Source organism: Pleurodeles waltl, chromosome 10 (genome assembly GCF_031143425.1).
Source record: "Pleurodeles waltl isolate 20211129_DDA chromosome 10, aPleWal1.hap1.20221129, whole genome shotgun sequence".
NCBI classification, from domain to species: domain Eukaryota; kingdom Metazoa; phylum Chordata; class Amphibia; order Caudata; family Salamandridae; genus Pleurodeles; species Pleurodeles waltl.
In genome coordinates this window covers 823,097,110-823,123,662 of record NC_090449.1, presented here as the reverse complement: position 1 = coordinate 823,123,662, position 26,553 = coordinate 823,097,110, and the positions used below count along the sequence as shown (strand labels likewise).

The following is a 26,553-nucleotide window of genomic DNA, read 5'->3' as shown; positions in this document are numbered from 1 at the left end:
GATTCAGTATGACGTCTAAGTGTTTTCAGCATGGTTCAGAGTGTACATCTTCGATCTTTCTTTAGTGATGTCTATTGATAGTTAGACCTGTGTAATGTGTATATTTACTGTACTTATTCTATTATTTTCTTTCTTCTCTACTTACCTGACATAAATATGTTTACTTTCGCTAAGCATTCCATGTTTCAGCTCTGCACCCTGTGAGTTCCAACCACACACCTATGGCAAGTTGGTGCTGGATGCCACAGGAAGTGGATGCTGGACGTGGGCCCTTTTGTATTGGTTTAAACTTCTCTTCAAATCAATTTGGTGTCCATTCTACCCTTCTTGACAGACTATGAGGGAAAGGGAAGAGCATTAAAACTGACTAAGGCTATGTTGTCCATCAGTTAAGTTTTTAAGTCTTCAGATGACATTTTTATTGCATTGAAGAAGTGGGGAAAAGATTGCCTAGGCAAATCGTATGTTTTTATATCTACAGAATCATCGACGTCCATTTTGATATTTAGGGCAGTGTTAAACCACAATTCAGCATTTATTGTCGGAGTCCTACAAATATGAAGAATGTTGTAAAATAGCCCATCTCTTAACGTTGCCACAGCTGATATTAATTAGCATTCTTGTCCATGTTAGGAACTATTGGTGTACACTGAGGTCTGTGATGATATCATCTAGTAGCAGGGATCAGTAGTATTCCTTTTGTGATGACACTGCAGAACTTCACATATGCTCACCTTCAATTGTGCTTCACTTTATGGGCTGACCTCTTTGAAAGAGAACGTGATTTAGCACCCTTCATGTATTCAATGATTCCCCAGCACTTTAGTCATTTGTAGTTAATTGCACGCCTGCCTCATCTCAAGGTTGGGTGTGCACTAATCACTTAAAGCCACTATCTGTACTAAAGGGCCTCTGTGGTATCTTTCGGCTCATTTTTGTGCATAAGGGTAGAAAGTTGTTTAGGAAAATGTATATTTGAACGAGAAGGTGAAGACTAATTTCATCCACAATGTCTGGATTGCTATAATAGGCAAATATATACATCTTGGTTGCTTGGAGTCATGGGGTGGGTCAAAGCTTGTGGAACTGGTAAACTACTTTCACGATCAGTGTTGGTCCCTGTATTGATCAGAGGTACTACTTCCATGCCTTTAATGACCTTAATTTTACTAAAATAAGTTATATGTAATATACTTACTTTTAGAGACTTATTCTTACGTTATTCAGTTGCTGTGAGATTAACGTTTTTTCTGCCCAGTGAAGCATACAACAAATTCCCTTCAGTGCCAGGGATACTAAAGTGGCGTTTCCTAAAGACCCAAAAATTGTTTGGTTTTTAGCCTATGTTTTATTTATTTTTTATAGCTGAGGCGCCACCAACTCCCTCCCAAAACAAAGTTTCACAAAATATGACAAAACAAGTATTGACAAAGCCAAAAGGCGTTAAGTCAAATCCGGAACTATTACCTTTGCCAATGCGTTTTGTCTCTCAAGATGAGTTGCCGACGTTTGCATGACTGGCAGGCTTATTTGCACTCTCATCTCTTTTTGCATAGTTCACCATATGCTTTCACCTTGCACAAGCTAATAGTCACACGGCCCCTCTTAGAATGTGGTAATGGTTTTACACTGTTCTTGCGAAATGCTCGTGCTCATTGTTGATTTAGGAGCCAAACTGTGCATTGAACTTTGTTACTGGTGTACCGAAAATGTTATCTCCTTTCTTTTCAGTGACAATAAATATCTTGTGCCCCTCCCTCTCGGCATAGGGCAGTGAAGCAAGGAATAAAGCTGAGTTTGTTGCCTGAGCACCCACCTTACTGACAGTGTTCCCTGGAAATGGAGTCCAAAAAGTCTTACATGAAAGATAAAACAATGCTTATTTTGATATATTGTTTCCCGCTGGAAACATAGGAATTATCTTAGTCACCACCTTCAACCGGACATCAGGCCACAGCGTGAGAGGTTCTACTTACATGAGGTGATGAGAAAAATGGTCTGTCGGCTGTTCATGCATGAGGCTTAGAAGCAGGTTTTCACATAATAGTGCTAGATGGGAATGTTAGCAAGATAAGATAAGGTTGGTCTCTGCGCCTCACTAATCTTGGCACAATCTCAAAACTCTGATTTCTTCACCCTGTGGGATCTTTGTCTTGAAATGAAGCTGAAATTGTAATAGACATTTAATTTATATATCGCGTACTACCCCTGATGATGTGTGGAAGCGCTTTGCAGTGAGTAGAAAACTACTCCAGAAAAAAATTAGAGTTAAACAGTTGGTAGATTAGCAATGTGCTTCCTTTTTTCCCTATGCGTTAGTTGTGGTCATTTGGTTAAGTAGGGAAAGAATAATGGGAGTGGGTTAGAAAAGGAAAGTTGTAAGTTGTTATTGGAAGTAAGAGACATTAATTTGTTTGTTGGGGGGAAATGGCTAAAAAGGAAGGGGAAGTTTTAAAATGTTTGAATTTTCATAGCAGTAAGACAGCTTTGGTATGAGTTCGAGAGAGGCTGGCTGGGACAAAGATTGAGGGGTATAGGATTTTTTTTGTAATATTATTTAAACAAATAACTGAAATTCACATATACATTTATAGAGACATACCCACACATGAATATGTAGTGCTGTGCATATACACACATGTACACATGACGCTTACCCGAGTTTTAGTAACTGGCATAAATCCTTCTATCTATACACATCCATATGTAAATGGAAGGAGCAATAATTACATGGTCTGATTAATACGTATATTATGGCTAAGTATACAAATTGTGTTTTCTTTTTTCTTCCCTTATATTAATGTATCTGCTTGTAATTGGAAGCATTGTTCCATGAACAAGGACAATGAAAGAAGCATAAAGAAATCTACACCCACTACTTCACTTATATTATGTAAATTCAATGTATTTATTGTGTAGTATGACATATATAACATTTTTGGGATGTACATGAAGGTAATTGCAGCTCTTTAATATTCTATGGTGTTAAAACCATTGCTGCCCATCCGCGGGGAGGGAACAGAACTGCGCATTTGAGACAAACTGAGTCGAAAATGATTTTACTTCTAGGCACAGAACACCCCTGGGGTCACAATTTGGACGCAGAGCTTCATGTCCATCTGTGAGATTTTTTATCTCTTTTTATATATATTTTTTTTTTTTATATATATATTTTTTCTAGTTGAAAATATGAAATTCATTTGATTTTTTTAAATATTGCTTTTTAGGATCCCTTATTGGTCTATGACATTTCCGGATTGTAATTTAGTTTATTTTGTTATTTTAATTTTTATATATTAATTCACTTTAGGGTGTTACACTCATCTAATTTATCTTTATACTGTAATATATGCCCCTGGGGGAGGCTAGCGGTGTGTATATATATTTTCCTGTTGCTGAATTTGTTGGGTTTGTTTGCAATTTTCTAATTAATGATAGGTTTGCCTATGATATGGATATATTAACTTTTTTCCATTTTAGAATATATTAATATTCAGAGGATTAGGATTAATTCAATGAATTGTATTATGATCTATTTAAAATGAAATTTGATATTGTTATTAAGAGTAATGGAGATATTTATATAAATTGTACAGAATTTTGGTTATTAATATCTATTTATATATTTGTCCGTCCTGGACATGACATTTATTGGTATCTCCCTCTTAGAATTGATTGAATGTATTTTATCTATTTAGTCACCTATTTATAGCTTGTATATAGATTGAATATATTGTAATTAATTGACAGCATATATATTTATATATTTATTTATTTATATATCAGGCTTTTAAAACTATTAGGTAAAAAGTGGATAATATGTTGACATTAAGAGTAAAAAAGGAAAAAGGAAGAGAAAAAGAGAAAAAACCTCATATATAGGATTTTCCTTTCCTTGTATTTAACAATCATTATTTGTGATTATAATTACTTTTCATGTATTTATAGGAGACCAGACCATATATGTGATATTGCAGTACAACATGAAAGAAATATATAATGTCACATTTGAAGTCTTTATCCCAATCAGAGCACAGGATTAGCAGTCTTTTATTTTCAAACTTAGAATTGCCACATTACAAAATGGCCGCTCTGTTTGTACTTCTCTTGAGTCATGCAGTTAACAACAAAGAAGGACCATATGGTTTAAATAGTTGAGTGTAAAAATGGTTGCCAATGTCCTGTTGAAGACTCCGGCCGACACGCGTAGACATTTGGTTGGGACAGCGTGTGTTTGTTCGTTTATGGTGGGCACATTATTGATTTTCTTTTTGTGCCTGTGTACCACTTTTTGCGGGTCGATTTCACCTGCATTTAAATTCTTTTCAATAAATAGCAGCCGATGAAATTATTCGTTAGTGGTTTTTGACTATTTTTACGAGCTTGTCTTTGGATGATGTGCAGCCCTTGGTGTGCGATTATTATGCACCAGTTTTCTTGAATACTTTTGTTCCGCGTCATGTCTGGTTCGCGGCAGGGCTAGCACGCCGCTTGGAGTGCGCGTGATACAATCTTACCAGACCTTTTTTCAAGGAGGACTTTCACGCTGCACCGTGTCGTTTGGATACATTGTTGATCCCCCGTAGGATTGCTGCTGCCGCCGAAGAGAGTTTTTTCTTTCTTTGAGGTAAGGAGGATCGGTGTCGGGGGTAGCTTTGATATATTTATTGGATACACAACGTCGCTCGGCTCGGATGGACGACTACAGTCACATATTTGAATCATCTACCTATACTGCTTCACATTGTGCAGATTACGCTCGTGTAACCAGTGTCTGTAAAATGCAATCCACTAATGTCTATCGGCGTGCTTTTTGCTTTTGATTTCTTCACACACGCTGTCCCAGTATTTACGGTCCGGTACTCTAGATTTTACATTTTTTGGATTCTATTTTGTGGAAGGAATTATTTGAATTTTTTCTTTTCATTTGGAATTTTGTATTGGGATTGACTTTCGATAGATGACTGTACTTTTTAGATTTATAGATTGGCAACCTGAATCTACAGTTCTGCTATCTGGTACATTTTTGAGGATTCAATTTACCAGTTTTTGAATTGTTTAGTGCACTATGGCCAATCGAAAAGCCCTGTGGGAACAGGCTGCTACTACTTTATTTGACAGTGCCCCTGTAACATCAATGGCTTCGAATTTATCAACACGCACAGCAGCCACCATCATTTCTGAATTAGAAAAGGCAAGAATCTTAGAATTGAAAAAATGGTGGGAAATGACCTCGCTGACCCAATATATACAAAATGGTCGAGTGCCACGAGGTCTAAGAATTTTAATATTGCCCACCCTTGGTGATATAGATCCTGATCTCTTAGAACAATGGAGAGTACATACATCTGAATGTTCAGTCAAATTAATGGATACTTTGATCATTCAATCAAAACGACGCATGGAAGAACAAACCCATAAAATTGAACTTCTAACTAAAGAACTAGAAAAAATTGGCAATTCCTCAGAGATACAACAACTATTGATGAAGATGGAAGAACGCATCGCTAAAAAAGAGGATGAAATCAAACTCCGTAAGGCCTCCAAATTCAATAGAGATAAAAAGGACTATGAAGTAGGTAGAATCTACACATTTGCTCGCAAATATAACACACTCAGAGCACAAGATAAAATTGCGATGACGGACAGTCCCAATGTAACAACTAATTTAGTAGAAGATAGTTCTGACTTAAGCTCATCAGCTGATGAAGCTTCTGCAAATAAACTGGATTTTCATGGGGAAATGAGACTATTGCAATCAATCACGCCACAACCAAACAGGGGCAGAGGACGAAATCGAGGAGGTTCAAGACGCGAAGGGGGAAGAGGCAGAAATCACAAATATCAAGACTAGAGGGGACTTTTCGATCTGACAATCCCAATATCATTGTGAATATTTCCAAAGTACAACTAACCTTGAATCAAGAACGTATTTTAAATTTAGGGTTAAGTTTTTGTCCTGATAATCATTGGGATTATGTTGATACCAGAATAGAACTGTATAAATATACACGCAAGTTGCGGTTGTTGAAACATTTTTCTAAGAAAACAAAGGTTATTACATCTGGTTCCAACACAAGTGTAGACACTCCTTCTGGGTTTCATATTAATGAAGTGCCTGACTTAGTAGAAATTGGAAAGTTGAGTTGTCCAGATGATGTTAGTAATGATACAGGTGAAGACTATAACATTTTGACTGATATGGGATTTGTTACAAATCAAACTATTGCCAGTATGTTAAAACCCTCCAGTAGATTCAATCCTCAATTACCGACGGGTAATATGATTGATATGTTCTATGAATTGGTTGTTGATGATATTGATCATTTTCGGAATAATTGGAAAAGAATGAAAACGAAAAAAGCTCAGAGAGTTAATTTCTCAGCCTCAGATTGGAAAGATCTAAATGAGCTCAAATCCAATAATACAATTGTCATCAAACCCTCCGATAAAGGAGGGAATATTGTAATCATGGATATTAATAGCTATATGAAGGAGGCTAACCATCAACTGTCCAACAAACAGCATTATCAAAAACTAACTACAAATCCTACCAATAAATATCAAACCATCTACTGGGAGATGATTGATAGCTGGCATACTGATGATTTAATTGATCAAAGTGAATACCTTTATCTCAAAGTCATGTTTCCTAGAACTCCCTGTATTTATTTTCTACCAAAAATTCATAAAAATGTAAAACATGCCCCTGGTCGACCTATAGTTAGCATGAATTCATCTCTATTAGAAAATACTTCCCGCTTTTTGGACCTCTTCCTATGTCCTTATGTCACTGAATTACCCTCATATCTTCGAGACACCAATGATTTTCTAGCTAAGATTCACAATGTTCCATGGCAATCCAATTATTTATTGGTAACCATGGATGTGACTGCACTTTATACCTCCATCAAACATGAGTATGGTATTCAAGCATGTTGTAATTTTTTGGGTACTCGCAAAATTGAATTCCTTCAACACACCAACATGCTAGTTAGCATGTTAAGATTTTGTCTCACCCACAATGCCTTTCTATTTGATAATCAATATTATCTGCAAAAACAAGGGACTGCAATGGGAGCTTCATTTGCTCCCACGTACGCTAACCTTTATATGGGCTGGTGGGAGAAGGAGATAGCTTGGTCTGACTCCAATAGTAAATATATGGAACAAGTGATACTATGGGTCAGATATATTGATGATCTTTTTCTTATTTGGGATGGTGATGAAGGTTCCCTCAAACAATATGTCAGCATTTTGAACAACAATGAGTTTAACATTCATTTAGATTTAAAATATAGTGCCCAAACTATAGAATTTCTTGATGTCCAGATTTCTGTACAAAATGATGGTTTACAGACAACCATCTTCCGCAAACCAACAGCCTGCAATTCTATCCTGCATGGTAATAGCGGCCATCCAAAAGCTTTGAAATGGAGCATTCCATATAGTCAATTCTTACGGGCTCGTAGAATTTGCTCTAACGATGAATGCTTCAATACTGAAATTGTCACTATGACTCAGAGATTTCTGGAGAGAGGGTACCCCTTGAAGATTCTCAAAGATGCCCATTTGAGGGTCTTGAGTATGTCCAGAGAAAAACTGCTTTTTAAATCTGGTAGTATCAATAATCAAGATCAAAATGAGGGATCGTCACCTAGATTGTTTTTGGAATTCAATTCCCAACATTCACATTTAAATAACATCATACAAAAAAATTGGCATGTTTTAAGACATGATTCTGCCATAAAGGACAGTATAGGTCCTCATCCACATATTACATATCGTAAAACTCAATCATTGGGTGACCATCTCACCAGAAGCCTATTTCAGAGTCCCAAAGCTAATGTGTCTTGGCTAGCTAAGAAAAGTCTGGGCTTTTGGAAATGTGGACATTGTAAATCTTGTTTATATGCACAAAACACTCACACATATACCACCTTTGAAGGGAAAATCTGTGATATAACAGACCGTATCACATGCGAAACTGAATACGTTGTATATGTCATTGAATGTGGTTGTCACAAAAAATATGTAGGCAGTACCATTCACAAATTGAAAGTTAGGTTCTTACAACATCTTAGAGCTATCAAGAATCATGATCCATCTTACCCCTTAGCTAAACATTTTTGGGATGTACATGAAGGTAACTGCAGCTCTTTAATATTCTATGGTGTTAAAACCATTGCTGCCCATCCCCGGGGAGGGAACAGAACTGCGCATTTGAGACAAACTGAGTCAAAAATGATTTTACTTCTAGGCACAGAACACCCCTGGGTTCACAATTTGGATGCAGAGCTTCATGTCCATCTGTGAGATTTTTGATCTCTTTTTATATATATATATTTTTTTATATATATATTTTTTCTAGTAGAAAATATGAAATTCATTTGATTTTTTAAATATTGCTTTTTAGGATCCCTTATTGGTCTATGACATTTCCGGATTGTAATTTAGTTTATTTTGTTATTTTAATTTTTATATATTAATTCACTTTAGGGTGTTACACTCATCTAATTTATCTTTATACTGTAATATATGCCCCTGGGGGAGGCTAGCGGTGTGTATATATATTTTCCTGTTGCTGAATTTGTTGGGTTTGTTTGCAATTTTCTAATTAATGATAGGTTTGCCTATGATATGGATATATTAACTTTTTTCCATTTTAGAATATATTAATATTCAGAGGATTAGGATTAATTCAATGAATTGTATTATGATCTATTTAAAATGAAATTTGATATTGTTATTAAGAGTAATGGAGATATTTATATAAATTGTACAGAATTTTGGTTATTAATATCTATTTATATATTTGTCCGTCCTGGACATGACATTTATTGGTATCTCCCTCTTAGAATTGATTGAATGTATTTTATCTATTTAGTCACCTATTTATAGCTTGTATATAGATTGAATATATTGTAATTAATTGACAGCATATATATTTATATATTTATTTATTTATATATCAGGCTTTTAAAACTATTAGGTAAAAAGTGGATAATATGTTGACATTAAGAGTAAAAAAGGAAAAAGGAAGAGAAAAAGAGAAAAAACCTCATATATAGGATTTTCCTTTCCTTGTATTTAACAATCATTATTTGTGATTATAATTACTTTTCATGTATTTATAGGAGACCAGACCATATATGTGATATTGCAGTACAACATGAAAGAAATATATAATGTCACATTTGAAGTCTTTATCCCAATCAGAGCACAGGATTAGCAGTCTTTTATTTTCAAACTTAGAATTGCCACATTACAAAATGGCCGCTCTGTTTGTACTTCTCTTGAGTCATGCAGTTAACAACAAAGAAGGACCATATGGTTTAAATAGTTGAGTGTAAAAATGGTTGCCAATGTCCCGTTGAAGGCTCCGGCCGAAACGCGTAGACATTTGGTTGGGACAGCGTGTGTTTGTTCGTTTATGGTGGGCACATTATTGATTTTCTTTTTGTGCCTGTGTACCACTTTTTGCGGGTCGATTTCACCTGCATTTAAATTCTTTTCAATAAATAGCAGCCAATGAAATTATTCGTTAGTGGTTTTTGACTATTTTTACGAGCTTGTCTTTGGATGATGTGCAGCCCTTGGTGTGCGATTATTATGCACCAGTTTTCTTGAATACATATATATATATATATATATATATATATATATATAAAACATCAAAAAAAACTTCCATAGTAACACACACTCAGGAGATCAAAAGTAGAAATTGTTTATTTTAACACAACGTGTTTCGGCTGACAAGCAGCCTTGCTCACGTGTATAATTGAACCAATACATCCAACATTAAATACCCAGAGAGCACAGCCATAGAAACAGGACTAAACATTTTTTTTCAAAAAAATAATTTGTTCTTTTTTTCTTTCTTTTCTTTTTTTCCTTTTCCTTATATAAATACAAATATAACTGTACATATAGACAAAAGGGTATAGGGCTGAATAAATAGAGAATACAAAACTAATATGTATATATCTACAGTATGTGTAAATATCCATCTTATTGAAAATAAATTACTCAATCAGAATATCAGGGAACACTCATATATCAATATATAATGTCAACATAAATATATATAAATATGGGTATAAATATAGGTATAAATATAAGTATAAATACGTCTCATTTATACATCCCATAAAAAAAGGTTTTCTTAAAGACATTATTTTTCATAAATGTAAATAGAGCTAGTATCATAATTTTAAATCTCATTCCCGTCTACTTAAGATACTAAAATTCACATACCATATACATATTATGTTAAGATTTCTTCTTTAAGTCAAAACCCCCCAATTGTTTAGTAATACCAATGTTATTCTATATCTAGGAAAATTTAAATTCATTCTCCCTTTTTAAATCATAGCAACATTTATAGAGAAAGAACACAACACTGTTTCTATATAGCCAATACCCATCACCATGTGGAGAAACAAACAGTCATCAATTCAGGAATCATGAATCCATCCGGACCCCACCATTCTGAAAAGACATAAATAAAATAGATGAATTAAGAATAAGAACTAGTTAAAGAAATAAGAACTAGTTAAAAACCACTACTAATCCTAATAAGAGTACTACAAAATGTGAGATGCAGTTTCAACAGTTCCCTATATCAGACAATTCATCATGTTAATCATCAAATAAGTGGGTATTCAGCTCTTCACCAATATTCAATCCTCTCGGTGTTTTAGTTTCTAAATCCACAATATATCGGGATTCTTTTTTACGTGAAGTCAACTCTCTGTTACCCCCTCTATGATGTAGTGGCACATGTTCAATACCAAAATAAGATAACAGAGTAATATCAGAATTGTGATTGTCCTGGAAATGTCTGGCTACAGGATAATGTGGATCCTTTGTTGTAATGGCACGCATATGTTCAAGAATACGTTTTTTCACTGCATGTTTAGTGCTTCCCACATACCTGAGATGACAAGGGCATTCCAATACATAAATAGGAAATGGAGTACTGCATGTCAAGAACTGCTTGATTTGTCTGTTCATTCCTGGTTTACTTGTAGGGTACTCTTTCCTTGCCACACTATTACGGCATGCTTTACAATGGCCACAAGGGAAGAATCCCTGTAAGTTATGTTCCTTTAATTGAGAAGTGGACGTGACATCCTTTGATCTCAATCTATCATGAAGATTACGCCCTCTTCTGTAAGTGATTAGGGGCAACCTCTGAATCTTTGCCAATAATAGGATCACATTTCAAAATATTCCAATGTTTAGAAATGATCTTTTTGATCTGGGTAATATCTTCATTATAGGTTAAAACCGATCTGATGCCCTCGTTCTTCTCATTTTCCACCTTCCTAGTATTGTCAAAGAGTGTCTGAATTCTTTCTACTTTCTTGATTTTATCTGTGGCCTTTTTAATTACCCAATCCGGGTAGCCCCTTTGTTTGAACCTTACAATAATATATTTTTGTTCTCGTTCAAAAGCCCCATCTTTATTGCTGATTCTTTTGGCCCTTAGTAATTCTCCATAAGGGATCCTCCATTTAAGTTTGTCAGGATGACCACTGGTAGCATGCAGTAAACTGTTACCTGCTGTAGTTTTACAAAAAAGTTCAGTGTGGATCTTCTTATCCTTAATCGTAATCCTAGTGTCCAAAAAATCAATCGAAGAGCGACTGATGTTATATGTCAATCTGATATTACAGTCATTTTCATTAAGTTTCTCAATAAACCCTATAGCCTCATTCTTAGATCCTTTCCAAATTATAAAAAGGTCATCAATATATCTAAGCCACAGTGTAGCCTGATTAATTTCTGGATATTTTTCTTCGTCTTTGAAAATCTCTTCTTCCCACAAACCCATGAACAAACAGGCAAAACTGGGAGCAAAGCAAGTTCCCATTGCAGTCCCAAGGACTTGTTTATAAAGCTCGCCATTGAATAAAAAGATATTATTAGTCAGGCAATATTTTATCATCTCAAGGAGCATGTCAGTGTGTGCCAGATATCTTAAAGATCTTGTCTGCAGAAAATGTCTACATGCTTGTATGCCTTTCTCATGATCAATGATGGTATACAGAGAATTGACATCTAAAGAGATGAGCAGGAACTCATCTTCCCAATTAATACCTTCTAGTTTACCTTAGAAGTCTTTGGTATCTCGAACGTAGGAGGGTAAACTCGTAACAAATTCCCTCAGAAAAAAGTCCACATGTTTAGACACATTTTCCAATACATTCCCACATGAGGAAACAATTGGTCTCCCCGGAGGGTTGTCTCTGTCTTTGTGAATTTTAGGAAGAATATATAATATAGGTAACTTAGGATAATCCTTTTTCAGGAAACAATATTCTTCCCATAATAAGAGGCCCTTGTCCTTCCACTCAGTCAAGAGGTGCCATATTCCCGTAATACTATTCATGTATATATCTTTAGTTACAACCTTATAGAATTGCGTATTACTCAGTTGGCGCATGACCTCATCAATATATCTTTGTTTCTTCCAAAGCACTATATTGCCTCCCTTATCAGCAGGGCAGATAATAGTATCACTATCCTCCGCTAACAATCTAATGGTTTCACTTTGTCTGTATGTCATGTTGTTATTACATCTCGGCTTAGACCATGTTCGATGTCGCAAATGTGTCAAACTTTGAACTGTCATATCATAAAAGGTGTCAATGTTGTCATGATTCATATTTGGGAAAAATGTCGACTTAGGTTTAAAACCAGTTTGTAATGCCAAACACATACTGTTGTATGTTCATTTAAATTTTTTATTTCTTGTTTCCCTTTTTTTACTATAGCGAAAAAAACGCATCTATCAATGTATACTGACATACACATGCAAATAGATCTAACTATTGGTATACTAATCTCTATATGTAACATATACACACATACATATAACTATTATAATTATTGATATTGCTGTACAAAAAATGAATCCCTATATATCTAAATCCAATCTATATCTACATGCATATAATAACAGTTACTCCAGTGTTGGAACTTTCATAGATTCACATGCTTGAATACTTCCCCATCTTCGAGATGGGAGTCCTGGGTGGAATATAAAAAACTAGGCTTGAAAATGTATGTACACAATACATAGACTAGACCTCAATAGAATAACCTATCATAGTCATTTTGTAAAATAGACCCAAACTCAAACTTGAATCAATCAGATTGCCTCAACCCCTTAGAACCTCCTGTGAGGAGCTGCCTTCCCTCAGATTTTCCACTGCACGTTGTGCTGAGTCTGCTTTGAGCTCTGCTCAGTATTTCTTCTCAGAAGATCTACTACTTCAGCTTTTGGACATTTATTTTCTTCTCTGGTGCTTCAAACTAGCTGCCATGTCAGCGACACCAAGAAAAGGCCTTCTTAGATCCTGTGCCTCATGTTTGAAGAAAAGATTATATGTGGAAGGTCCACATGAGGAATGTATTTATTGCCTGTATCCCAGCCACAAGACAAAGGACTGCAAAATATGTAGGAAATTCTCTGCAAAGACCTTGATAGACAGAGGGGGTCGCCTGCTGTTGTGGCTTCAGAGAGGTAAGACTGGACACTCTGCCTTGGATGAGGACAGGGCATCTTCTTCTATTTCTGCCCCTAAAACTCCTGTGAAGAGAAAATAGGAAAGCTTTGAGATTCAGGAGCCACCTAAGAAAACGGCACAAAGGCAGCAGGGGCCTCTGCTAAGAGTCATAGCTCTCCACAGAAAAAGAAAGCAGGCACAGAAACCCTCAGAAGATCAGCTAAAAGGACTGCCTCTGAACCGCTACTCCACCTCCTAAGGTTCTCCACAAATTTAAGAAGCCTAGTTCAGCACCGTCGACGAACTTACGACGACGCTCCTGTCGACGGTGCCCTCGTCGACGAGGAATCCAACAACGCTTCCGCTTGCGGTTCTACCGTCATCGGCTACACCGTCGACAATGTTTCCAGTGACGACGGTATCGTCGACGCCCCGTCGACAACATCTGGTTTCTTGTCTTCAACTATTAAAATGTTTCCAACAAAGCGACAAAGACCATCTACATTGCCTTTGTATCAATCTGCACAGCATACTCCTCTCAAAAGGCTCTCAAAGACTCATTTGACATTGTCTGTCACATCACCAAGCAAGGTGTCAAGGCACTTGCCATCTAGGCTTTTGGATGGCGATGATGACGAAGACTCAGGTCAGGACGCACTGTTTGGGGTGGCTAGGAGTCCTTCACAGTTGCACGTTAAATGTCAGGAGCACTCGGATGATGACTCCTATTATGGACAGCAGTATTATGACCCAGTCCCACAGCAACAACAGGGAATGGTATGCTTGCCTTCTGGTCTTGTTTCTGATCTCCAAGCCATGCTGGCAGATTATATACCCTCAGTCGGGGAAAAATCCCACACCAACAGTGACTACTCCAGCTACTCCAGCACCTTTCCAGTTTTTCCTATGGCGCCACAAATTCCTCCTCAGGCTCTACAGAGTCCCCCAAGTGCAGGCCTCTTCGGATGAGGCGGCTGAGGAAGGGGAAGTTCTTTCAGACCAGGACCAATGGGATGATTACATGCTCCCAGCGCCCCCTTCTCCAGAGCCAATGGCAGTTGAGTCTCCTCCTGATGATATTGGCTCTTTTCATAACCTCTTGGACAAAGCGGCAGCAAGGTTTGAGCTGCAAATACCATCTACACAGCAGGACTGCCTTTTATACAACTTTAAAGAGCCACATAGGAAATCGGTCAGGGCAATCCCTATTATTGACCATGTCTGGAATCAGGGATTTAAAATTATGAAGAACCCAGCAACGGTATTACCAAAGCTGGACAAAAAATATAAAGTGACAGAGGATGCTCCTGCTTGCCTGGTGGATCATCCAAAACCTGACTCTGTGGTTTCTCAGGCTGCCCAGAGACGCTCCAGGAACCCTTCAGCACCTCTTTCGGCACCGCCTGACAAAGACGGAAGCCACCTTGACAACATCAGTAAGAGGTTTTGTTCTATGTCTGCCATTGTGGTCCGTGCCGCAAATTCCCTGGCACTCCTGGGCGGATACGACAGGCAGCTGTGGTCTGACGTCTCCCACTCTGTTGATGATCTTCCGGATTCCAGCAAGCCAGAAGCTAGAAAGATCCTCATGGAAGGTCAGCGGACGTCTGCAGAGGTGATTCACTGCGCTCTTGATATTGCAGCAATGGGGTTTCGGCTACTGGCTGGTTCAGAAGCCTTAAGCCATCAAGGATTTCTAAAGGCCACAAATTATAGGCCGGATGTCCAAATTAAGATCCTGGACCTCCCTTACGATGGCCAAGACCTGTTGGTTAAGCATGTAGACAATGCTCTTCAGGCAATTAAAGCGGATACTGATACTACCAGATCTTTAGGGTCGCTGCAGTATAAGCGCACACCCTTTCGAGGAGCCAGGGGTAGAGGGCACTCTTCCTTTCGAGGTGGCTACCAATCTTTTAGATATCCAACCTACTCCTCCCAGTACCAATCTTCCAGACCCCAGTACCACCAGAGGCAACCTCCGATGCAGCATACAAAAGACCTTCTCCTAGAGTAAAGTTGGGGAGACAGTCTAAGGACGCCTCACGTAGACAATGACAACCTCCAGGCGCCGGCTACCTCTCCTTCCTTGACTCATCACCTTCAACATTGGCGGCAGATTACGAACAACAGATGGGTTCTAGATATAATCATTTATGGTCACCTGCTAGAGTTCACTTGCATGCCTCCTGAGACTCCACCTTCCCCGGAATGTCAACAACATCTACATCTTCGCCTCATGGAGATAGATGTCATGTTATCCAAAGGGGCGATAGAGGTAGTCCCTTCTTTGCAAAAAGGAAGCGGTTTCTGTTCTCGCTTCTTCCTCATCAGACAGCAGTCTTGTTTGTGGAGACCCATCCTGGATCCTGAGGCAGCTCAACAAATATCTCAGGAGGCAATCCTTCCGTATGATGACATTGAAGGATGTCCTGCAGCTTCTCATCAGAGGTGATTTCATGGCTTCCCTAGATCTGCAGGATGCTTTCTTCCACATACCCATTCACCCCAAACACAGAAAATGTTTAAGATTCATGGTAGCCAGCCGGCACTTTCAATTCAAAGTGCTACCCTTCAAACTCAAATCCGCTCCCCGGATTTCCACAAAAGGCTTAGCTCCTGTTGCAGCATATCTGAGATGTCGCAAACACCAGATATTTCCATATCTGGACGACTGGTTGCTGAAGGCTCCAGACATCTCTACCCTACGCCACTCTCTCAAGACCACGTTACGTCTCTTCCAGCAACTAGGTCTCACTCTTAGCAGAGACAAGTCCCAGTTTCAGCCTACCAGAAGAATAGTATTTCTGGGTGCTATATTGGACACAACTCTAGTGAAGGCATTCCCAGCCGAGGAATGCCAACTCAAGCTTCTGACCCTAGCGGATACAGTTCGAAGAAAGAAGTTTCTTTCAGTTCAAAAGTTCAAATCATTACTGGGGATGATGTCATCCTGTATCAATCTAGTTCCGCACTGTCACCTTCGGATGCACCCGGACGGACAATACAACCACCATGCACTACATAAACAAAGAAGGAGGAACTCGGTCTCATTTGCTGTCCACAGAAGCTCAAGACATCTTGACCATGCGGCATTTAGAATTCAGTGCACATACAAGCAGAACATCTTCTGGGATTGAGCAACACCACAGCAGACTCACTAAGCAGGCTCGCACATCTTCCCACGAGTGGGAACTGAACCAGACAACGCTGGACGCAATATTTCGCAGGTGGGGAAAACCAAACCTGGACCTCTTCGCGACATCACAGAATGCAAAATGTCAGTTTTATGCAAGCTGGCATCACCAACCAGGGTCATGGGGAAATGCCCTTTCGATATCATGGTCAGGTATTTATGCTTACGCCTTTCCTCCGATACCTCTTCTTCCACGGGTAATCAACAAGATCAAATCAGAGCCCTGCCAGACAATTCTAATTGCTCCAGCCTGGCCACGTCAACCTTGGTACCCAAAGCTTCTGTTGCTGTCTTCATCTCCTCCCATCAGGTTAGCACCTATACTGGAGCTGCTCACCATCTGCCAGGGCCAAGTGAGACATCTGGATCCCAAGTATCTCAGATTATGTGCTTAGCTCCTGGGTTCAATGAGTTCGGACATCTGAATAGTCCTGTTGACTGTCAAACCATTTTAGCCAAAGCACGTGCTGATAGCACTAGTAAAACTTAAACCTTAAAATGGAAAAGGTTTTGTTTATGGTGTGCTGCAAATGGCATTCATCCGCTTACATCTGCTCCAGAGCAGGTCTTACCATATCTTCTCCATCTGACGCGGTCTGGTCTCGTGCATGCATCCATTAAGGTTCACCTAGCTGCTATCTCCAGATATAGACGACTATCCAAAAGACCATCCCTCTGGTCCCATCGGCTTATCAAGCAGTTCATAAAAATGGTTGTTCCGAATATTTCCTCCAGTCAAACTACCTCCTCCAACTTGGCAACTGGAAACGGTCCTGGTCAGCTGATGAAGGAACCAATCGAACCTATTCATAAGTCAGACAATAAGTATCTCACCTGGAAGGTAGCGCTCCTCTTAGCGTTAACATCTGCTCGTAGAGTAAGCGAGATCCAAGCCTTTACCATCCAGGAGCCTTTTATGAAGTTTGCAGATGATAGTCATCCTAAGGACAAACCCTAAATTTATCCCCAAAGTACCATCTGACTTCACATTAATGAGCCAGTAGGGCTAAAGTCTTTCTTTCCACGGCTGCAGACTGGGGCCGAAAGATCACTGCTTTCCTTGGACGTCAAACAATGCCTTAAATTTTATTTGCAGCAAACATCCTCGATCCGGAAGTCAAATCAACTATTTGTAGCATTTAGTGCGCCCAGAAGAGGGCATCCTGTTACTAAACAAACCATTTCTAGATGGATCTCAAGCACCATAGCCTTTTGCCATCAGAACGTTGGTCGACCCCTGGACGCTAAGGTCCTTGCACCTTCTACCAGGGCAGTGTCTACTTCCTGTGCACTCTTCTGTGGGGTGTATCTGCCAGACATCTGTCGAGCAGCCACGTGGAGAACAACACACGCCTTCACGAAGCATTACTGCCTGGATGCTGAGACATTCTGTGATGCTGCGGTGGGTCAAGCAGTTCTTAGACATTTGTTCAGATAAGGTGAGCTGTTTGTTTCCCACCATCCGCTTCTGTTCTAATATCACATTTTCTGTTCACTATTAATATACCGGGAGCTCACCTTCTCTCTTTTCTCAGTGTTCTTTGTTATTACAGCACTTATGCTCGGAAAATCTGAGGGATGGCAGCTCCTCACAGGTGGTTCTAAGGGGGTGAGGCAATCTGATTGGTTCAAGTTTGAGTTTGGGTCTATTTTACAAAACAACTATGATAGGTTATTCTATTGAGGCCTAGTCCATGTATTGTGTACATACATTTTCAGGCCTAGATTTTTATATTCCACCGGGGACTCCCATCCCGACGACGGGGAAGTATTCAAGCATGTGAATCTATGAAAGCTTCCAATACTGGAGAACTACAGGTAAGTAAATTATTTCTTACATGTTCTGACATACAAGGGTGTGTTGTGTGTATACCTACATACTCATTTACATCTATACTTTCTGTACAGAATGAGATATTGAAGGATGTAATGTATGAACATAAATGTCTTGGTATATATGGAGTAGATTTTTTAAATTAAATATATGTGGACATAGGAAACATACATACATATACATGTGCTGTCATACAGATAACAGTGCCGTCCCTAAACAGTGTATAGACCCATATAGCTCCATATATGCACATAGCCATGCCATAGAAAAGTCTCTATAGATAAATATCTATATATGTGATAATTTTGCAATTTTTGCAGTTTTGCTGAATATGGCCCAGATTGGCCAAGGTGTGCGAGTAAAGCACCAGTTTGCTGCTTCCGCTGGAAAATCTTAAACACTCAGGCAATAGCTGGGCTGCAGGCCACTTTTTCAACAGAATCATGACAGGTAAGTGTAGGAAGTTAGCTCTGTATATACTATCTCAAAGTGAGAGATAGTGTGCACAGAGTCCAAGTGTTCCCCTTAGAGGTTGATAGTGGCAAAATTAGATAATACTAATGCACTATTTTCTGGTAGTGTGGTTCAGCAGTAGGCTTATCAGAGGGTAGTGTTAAGCATTTGTTGTAAACACACAGGCAATAAATGAGAACACACTCAAAGACAACTCCAGGCCAATAGGTTTTTATATAGAAAAATATTATTTTCTTAATTTATTTTAGAACTACAAGATTCAGAATTTAGGTAAGTACATAAATTGTAAGGTACTTCACACAGGTAAATATGGAACTTAGAATTTAAACAGTAATGTACACAGTTTTGGCAAATATGGCAATAAGCTATTTTAAAAGTGGACATAGTGCAAAAATCAACAGCTCCTGGGGGAGGTAAGTATTGGTTAGTTTCTCAGGTAACTAGAGCACTTACAAGTTCAGTCTTCTGGGCATAGGCAGCCCACCGTTGGGGGTTCAAGTTAACCCCAAACACCCAGCACCAGCAACACAGGGCCGGTCAGGTGCAGAGGTCAAAGTAGGGCCAGAATAATGTTGATGCCTATGAAGAACAGGGGTGCTCCTGTTCCTGTCTGCTAGCAGGTAAGTACCTGTGTTCTCGGGGAGCAGACCAGTGGGGATTTGTAGAGCACTGGGGGGGGGAGGTCCCAAACAGGCACACAAAATACACCCACAGCGGCACAAGGGCGGCCGGGTGCAGTGTGTGAACAAGGTGTCGGGTTTTTTATTGAAATCAGTGGAGGGACCCGGTGGGGTGTCACCCTGGCGATGCAACCAGGGCACAGGGGGGCTCCTCGGGCCAGCCACTGAGTGGGCTAGGATGAGGGCTGCCTGCTGGTCACACCTGCACCAGTGGTTGGTTCCTCTCGGTCCTGGGGGCTTCGGGTGCAGTGCTTCTTCCAGGCATCGGGTTCCTTTGTTACCGGGCAGTCACGGTCAGGGGGAGACTCTGGATCCTCTCTGCAGGTGACGCTTTGGGGATGCAGGGAGGTCGACTCAGGGTGTCCACGTCATTGGAGTCGCTTGAGGGTCCTCTCTGCGGTGTTGGTTTCTCTGGACACAAGCCGGGGGCGTTGGGTGCAGAGCGTGAAGGCTCACGCTTCCGGAGTGAGGCTGAAGTCTTCTTTAAAGTTGGTTTCTTTGTCACAAATATGGACAGAGCTGCTGTCCACAGGAGTTTCTTGGTCCTTTGGTTGCAGGGCAGTCATCTGAGTCCTCAGAGGTGGCTGGTCCCCCTGGATGCGTCGCTGTGCAGGTTCTTTGAGTCTGGAGACAGGCCGGTAGGGCTGGGGCCAAGTCAGTTGTCGTCTCTGCAGGGCTTTCAGGTCAGCAGTCCTTCTTTCTTCAGGTTGCAGGAATCTGATTTCCTGGGTTCAGGATAGCCCCTAAATACTCAATTTAGGGCTGTGTTTAGGGCTGGAGGGCAGTAGACAATGGCTACTGTCCCTGAGGGTTGCTACACCCTCCTTGTGCCTCCTCCTTGTGGGGAGGGGGGCACATCCCTAATCCTATTGGGGGAAATCCTCCAAAGAAAGATGGAGGGTTTTCTAAGGCAGGGGTCACATCAGCTCAGGACATCTCAGGGGCTGCCCTGGCTGGAGGGTGACTCCTCCTTGTTTTGTTCATTATCGCCTCCGGACTTGCCGCCAAAAGTGGGGGCTGTGTCTGGGGGGCGGGCATCTTTACTAGCTGGAGTGCCCTGGGGCATTGTAACACGAAGCCTGAGCCAGCACTGGCATCAGTGTGGGTTTATTGTTCTGAGCAGTTTGATACCAAACTTCCCAGTATTAAGTGTAGCCGTTATGGAGCTGTGGAGTACGTTTTGACAAACTCCCAGACCATATACGTAATATGGCCACACTGTACTTACAATGTCTAAGAATGGACTTAGACCCTGTAGGAGCATATTGCCCATGCAGCTATGCACTCACCTGTGGTATAGTGCCCCCTGCCTTTGTGCTTTAAGGCCTGCTAGAGGGGTGACTTACCTATGCCACAGGCAGTATTTTGTGTGCATGCATCCTGAGGGGGATGCCATGTCGGCTTTGCCTTTTTCTCCCCACCAACACACACAATATGCAATGGCAGTGTGCATGTGTTAGGTGAGGGGTCCTTTAGGGTGGAACAGCACATGCTGCAGCCCTTAGGGACCTTCCCTGGTACATTTTACAAGGGACTTATCTGTGTGCCAGGTGTGTGCCAATTGTGGAAACAGTGGTACATTTTTAGTGAAAGAACACTGTTGCTGGGGCCTGGTTAGCAGGGGTCACAGCACACTTCTTAGTCAAGTCAGCATTAATATCAGTCAAAAAGTGGGGGTTAACTGCAAGAGGGAGCCATTTTCCTACAGTTGGAAAACAGGCAATGGGCTTTATTCAGAGTTTCTCAAATCACAAATATGTTAGCATTTTATTGACAGTGAAACAGTTTCTGCCCCACAAGTAAAGACTGAGAAGAGTAGATTACAGACCGTGAAGGTTTATTAACAGATTAGTATCATTACATCTCACATCAGTTCAATCCAATTAAATTGATTTTTTCTTGGATACAGCGTACATTAATATAATCCAAGTAATACAATTAATAATATGAATGATTAGTATATCAAAAGCATCAAGTGCAAAATGAAGCAAAGACTCCTTGTCATGTATAAAACACCCTAGTTCTAAGCTAAAGTGGTGGCTAAGACTGGGACTTTCAAAAGCAGTTGGTATCAGCAAATATAGAATCGAAAAAGGAACAAGATAAAAATTCTAATAAGAATTGGAAGGAATGCATTGCCCCACAAAAATATCTCTGCAAGCAGGAAAATAAGGAGCACTGAGATGAGAAAAGACATCTGCTTGCAGACATGGACAGGAGCAAGATATAACTAACTAGCAAGCTTTGCACAGTTAAAACACAACATTTCATCCAAACATTACAATCTTCAGGTCATCCTAGCAGACCACTCAAAACCCAGTGTTCTCTCCATGCCTGGGGTCGGCTCCTGCTAATGAAATAATACAGTGCCAACTCTTTCCGCCCACCATGACCTTTAGGGTTTCACACAAAGAGTATCATCTCCTCAGCTTTTTCATCAATCAATCAAACATTTGTAAGATGCACTTACCACCAGCCAGAGTATCCAGGCACCGTGTTGACTGTGTAGGTCTCGGATAGAGCTCAGACGAAGAGCTAGGTCTTGAGCTGCTTTCTGAAGTTCTGGATGGAGGGGGATGCCCTTAGGTGGATGGGAAGATTTTTCCTGGATTTTGCTGCCAGGCAGGAGAAAGACCATCCTCCGTATTTGCTCCTGCGGGTACGGGTGTGTGGGTGAGGTGGAGTGCAGGTGCCTGGTAGGTCTGTGAAAGTTCACTCCGTGGTTGAGGCAGGCTGGTCCTTGGTTATGTAGGGCATTGTAGGTGAGAGTCATCAACTTGAATTGGGATTGTTTGTGTATGGGGAACCATTGCAGGTCTCCTAGGTGTGAAGAAATATTGGTCTCTCTTGGGAGGTCGATAATGAGCCTTCTGGATGATCTGGAGTCTTTTTGTGAGGTATATGGTGATTCTGGCATAGAGAGTGTTTCCATAATCAAGGTGACTGGTGACAGGGACCTTTGTGATTGTGTGCCTAGAGTCAGTGGAAAGCCAATTGAAAATCTTACGTAGCAATCGAAGGGTGTGGAAGTAGGAAGAGGATGCTGTGTTGGCTTGGTTCTTCATGTTTAATTAATTGTTGATGACACCCAGGTTACGGGCATGTTCTGTTGGGGCGGAGGGGTCCCTAGGTCCAGGGCCACCAGGAGTCATCCTATGGAGAAGTGGTGTTGCCGAACAGAAGAACTTCGGTTTTGTCTGTTCAGTTTGAGGCAGCTGTCTTTCATCCTGTCGGCGACGATGATCATGCAGAGGTGGAAGTTGTTTTTTGTCAAGGTATGGTATTTGGAAAGCAAGAGGATCAGCTGCGTGTCGTCAGCGATGATATTCAGTCCGTGCTCTCATACGATGCTGGCGAGGGGGTCATGTCGGCTTTGAAGAGGGTAGGACTAACGGAGTATCGTAGTCTACTGAAATAGTGAAGTGTGTGGATTCCTTGTGTATTATGGCGATGCCTCCTCCAGGCTTGTTGGTATGGTCACAGTGGGTGATCTTGTATCCGTCAGGGGTGGCGATGTCGGGTGCTGAGGAGTCGTTGAGCCAGGTCTCTGTGAAAAAAATGAGGTCGGGTGTGAAGGTGGAGATGGTGTCCCATATCTCGGTTGATTGTTTGACTAGGGAGCGAGCGTTGAGCAGTATGCAATCCAGTTGGGGGATGCTTGAGGTGACCGGAGGTGGTCGTTTGGTTGTGTGCGTCAGGGGGTGGTGAGGCAGGTGAACCAGCAGTGACGGCAGTTGAAGGCTCCTGCTGCGGTCTGCAGGGAGACTCTTCAGCATCTCTCCTTTGGAGGTCGGGCATTGATGGCCATGAGTTCTGTTCTGGTGTAGCGGAGGGTGATGAATGAGCCAGGGTTCCTGGAGCTGGGCATTTTCCAGGCACGGGCTGATGGAGCTAGAAAGGCAGAAACACAGTCTTCCCTGATGGCCGTGCCCTCAGATGATCACCTTTGGGCTGCGGCCTGCTGGTGCCTGTTTCACTGCTGCAGGCTTCTGCTATCCCCAACTCTCTTGTTCTGCTTTTGTCCTTGCGCTTCTTAATGTCTCGCTTGGCAAAGAAGTTGTCAAGGGTTCTCTCTTCTGGGTCTGCAATGGCGGACTGGGTGGCTGGCATCAGCGGCGGAGGTCAAGTTCATCTCTTAGCTTCTGGGGATGTGACCGGCCTGGCCTTCTGCCTCACAGGCACATCCACTGCATGTGGTGAGATTTGAGTCCATACCAACTAATCACTTAACTGCAACCTTCTAAATGTAAGCTAGCAAAGAATAACATTTTTTTTTAAATGAGCACAGATTGACTTTGCCATCTGAATCAGAAATGCATAACAAGCAAAAATACCTTTGTTTCAAAATGGTGTCGAGCACCTAGGCCCGCTCTCGCTAACTTTAAACGCACACTGGCTAACTGCAGTTAATCAGATACACCTATACGATTTACTCTCTTACATCTAAATGTGAATAACATGAAACATAGTGACTTAATTTGAGTACAATGATTAAATGGTGTATAAATCAAGTATGCTACAGTTAATACGGATTAACATGTTGTTTAAGGTCAAGCAACAAAATCGATTTTGCATTATTAACAATAGCAAACGTTAATCATTTTAACAAATAGTCATATCATATCTATGTAGGCGAGTGAAAAGCATCAAGCCGTGACAACAGAGATACATTAGCCAGTCCATGAATAAACGATCACGTGGCAGCAGCACAACGTGGAAAGAAAACGACATGCACTGTGTGCTCGGTTCAACCCTGATTACATGCTCAGTCACTCTAGTATTATCACCACTGGGCCATGCTTTGTGCCACTGGTACGATCCACGCAATCCTTCTTAAAACAGCCTTGCCTTTTTATGGCTATGTACATGCTGAACCCTTCTTCCAATCCTGCACTGACTCACACAAAGTAGCACCCTAGCTCTACATTAGCAGGTTGACAATCTGATCATATTGAGTCCAAAGGAGAAAGGCTGGTTTTATAGCCACATTACAGTCAGACCTTCCAGGATATCGCACTTAGTATAAGAAATTGCAAAACTTAACTTTTGTTAAAATTGTGCGATTTGTTCAAAAGTGCCTTCAAAAATTGCCACAGTACAACCTTTTTTCACAGTACACAGATTCAAGCAAGCTGTCTTACCTTGGGAATTGGAAAGGGTGAGGTTTGGATTCGAGGAGGACGGAAAGTTACAGCTTGATAGCTTCATGTACAGTCACATAAACTGTAGCAGTGTGCACACGTAACACCTCATTCTGACTATGTCTGTAGATTTTGCGCTAATGCAACCCTTTGTACATTTTGCAGGAAGAACCAGTTGTTCATCACATGACTGCCAAAATAGTTGAAAATGTTTGCACTACAATTTCCTTTCATGCACAAGGCTTTATCAAAGGGGAGATTGGACCTTCACTATGGTACCTTTTCACACACTCCACAGTGGATTCCCTCAGGATAACTGCAATATCGGTAAGAAAGTTCAGTTTGTGTGATTTGCATATCACTGAAAATGTTGTTTGACATTGTTTCTTTTTATAATCTGGTGTATCTATTGGATCTTATCATAATCAATTGATCATTAATATATTGGTGTAGTTCTTCATCACCAACAATTCAATATTGTTTAGCTATGTTGAGGACACAAGTAGAAGGTGTGGACTCCGAGCACTAAATTGCAATAGCGAGACAAGTGGATGCTGACTGTGAGGGTGTACTAAGTAGGTAATGCTCCTTTCCACAAATGCCTCCACATATAAAATATCTGCCTAGCGCAGACTTGGACTGAAAACTTTGTGATCAGTCAGTACTTCTCCAGAGTGACTGTCTCCATAACAGTGTTGCTAACTGACACATCTGTGCCCCTATACCTATGTTTGTTTTATCTGCATCACCCAGGCAAGTTTTAAAACATAACCATAAAAAATTAGCAGAGATAGTATATGTGGTGCCTTGCCCACGATCACAACATTACTGCTAGACAAACTGTGAGAAGATTGCCACCGTATTTCACTAGTAAGGAAAGGGAGGCTTTTTTGATTTCCCTGGGACAGTTGCTTAGTCTGCTGTAAAGAAGCAAAGACGTTGCACTTAGTTTATTTGAGGATGACTCCAGTAAAATTTCCCATTGCCAATACTACTGTATCCTGTGTTAGAGGAAGAAATCCCTATTGCTTCTCATGCCCTTGAATGCCAACTTTGCATATTTACTTGCATTGATAATTTGTAATCAAATGCTGAACGCAGTGTTCAGATGAATAGACTAAATGGCTGCTTAACAATTACGATGCTAAATTGCATTCTTCCAAACTATTAGTATATATGCTGAGAGCATTGCATCCCATTTTTTGTGCACCTCTGGAGAAGCAGGCTTGTTCTCCATGCTATTGCATACTTATTGAAGTCTCTTGATCACCTCTGGATTGACATCCTTGGAAAAAATCCCATGATCCCATTCTGTAAGTGTGCTCCTGTATAATCCCTATGTGTCTGTAGAAAAGTTAGTCAACCGCCCCTTATCCCTGCAGATTGGTGCTAACGGCATCTCTATAATTGTATTGGCGGCTTTCCTTCCTGCACCACTTTGCTTAGCAACACCCTGAATTTTAGAAGAATGTCTGGTCTGAAATATATTGAGAATTGCTAAAGGCTCACTAGATGTTTGGCACTCAACATTGAATAAGTGACCTCCTGTCCAGCAGGGAAATAGACAACTTGATCCATCTTTTCACTATAGCAGAAGAGTGCTGGAAGAGGTTCTCAACATTATACCCTATACAATCATTCTTGTCTTGATAATCAATAATATTTACATTTTAATGGCTTTTGGTGACCATTGCAAGGCAAAGCCCACTCC

The 26,553-nt window shown here is 40.5% G+C and overlaps 1 protein-coding gene across 2 annotated transcripts in view; it reads left to right on the top strand.

Moving 5' to 3' along the window:
- ULK4 (unc-51 like kinase 4) overlaps positions 1-26,553 on the top strand; it is a 1,615,551-nt gene that overhangs the window by 465,460 nt on the left and 1,123,538 nt on the right. For both annotated transcript variants that reach the window (XM_069211486.1, XM_069211487.1), the window contains exon 20: positions 25,008-25,169. In XM_069211486.1, coding sequence (XP_069067587.1) covers positions 25,008-25,169 — 162 coding nt within the window. The remainder of the gene's footprint in view (positions 1-25,007; positions 25,170-26,553) is intronic.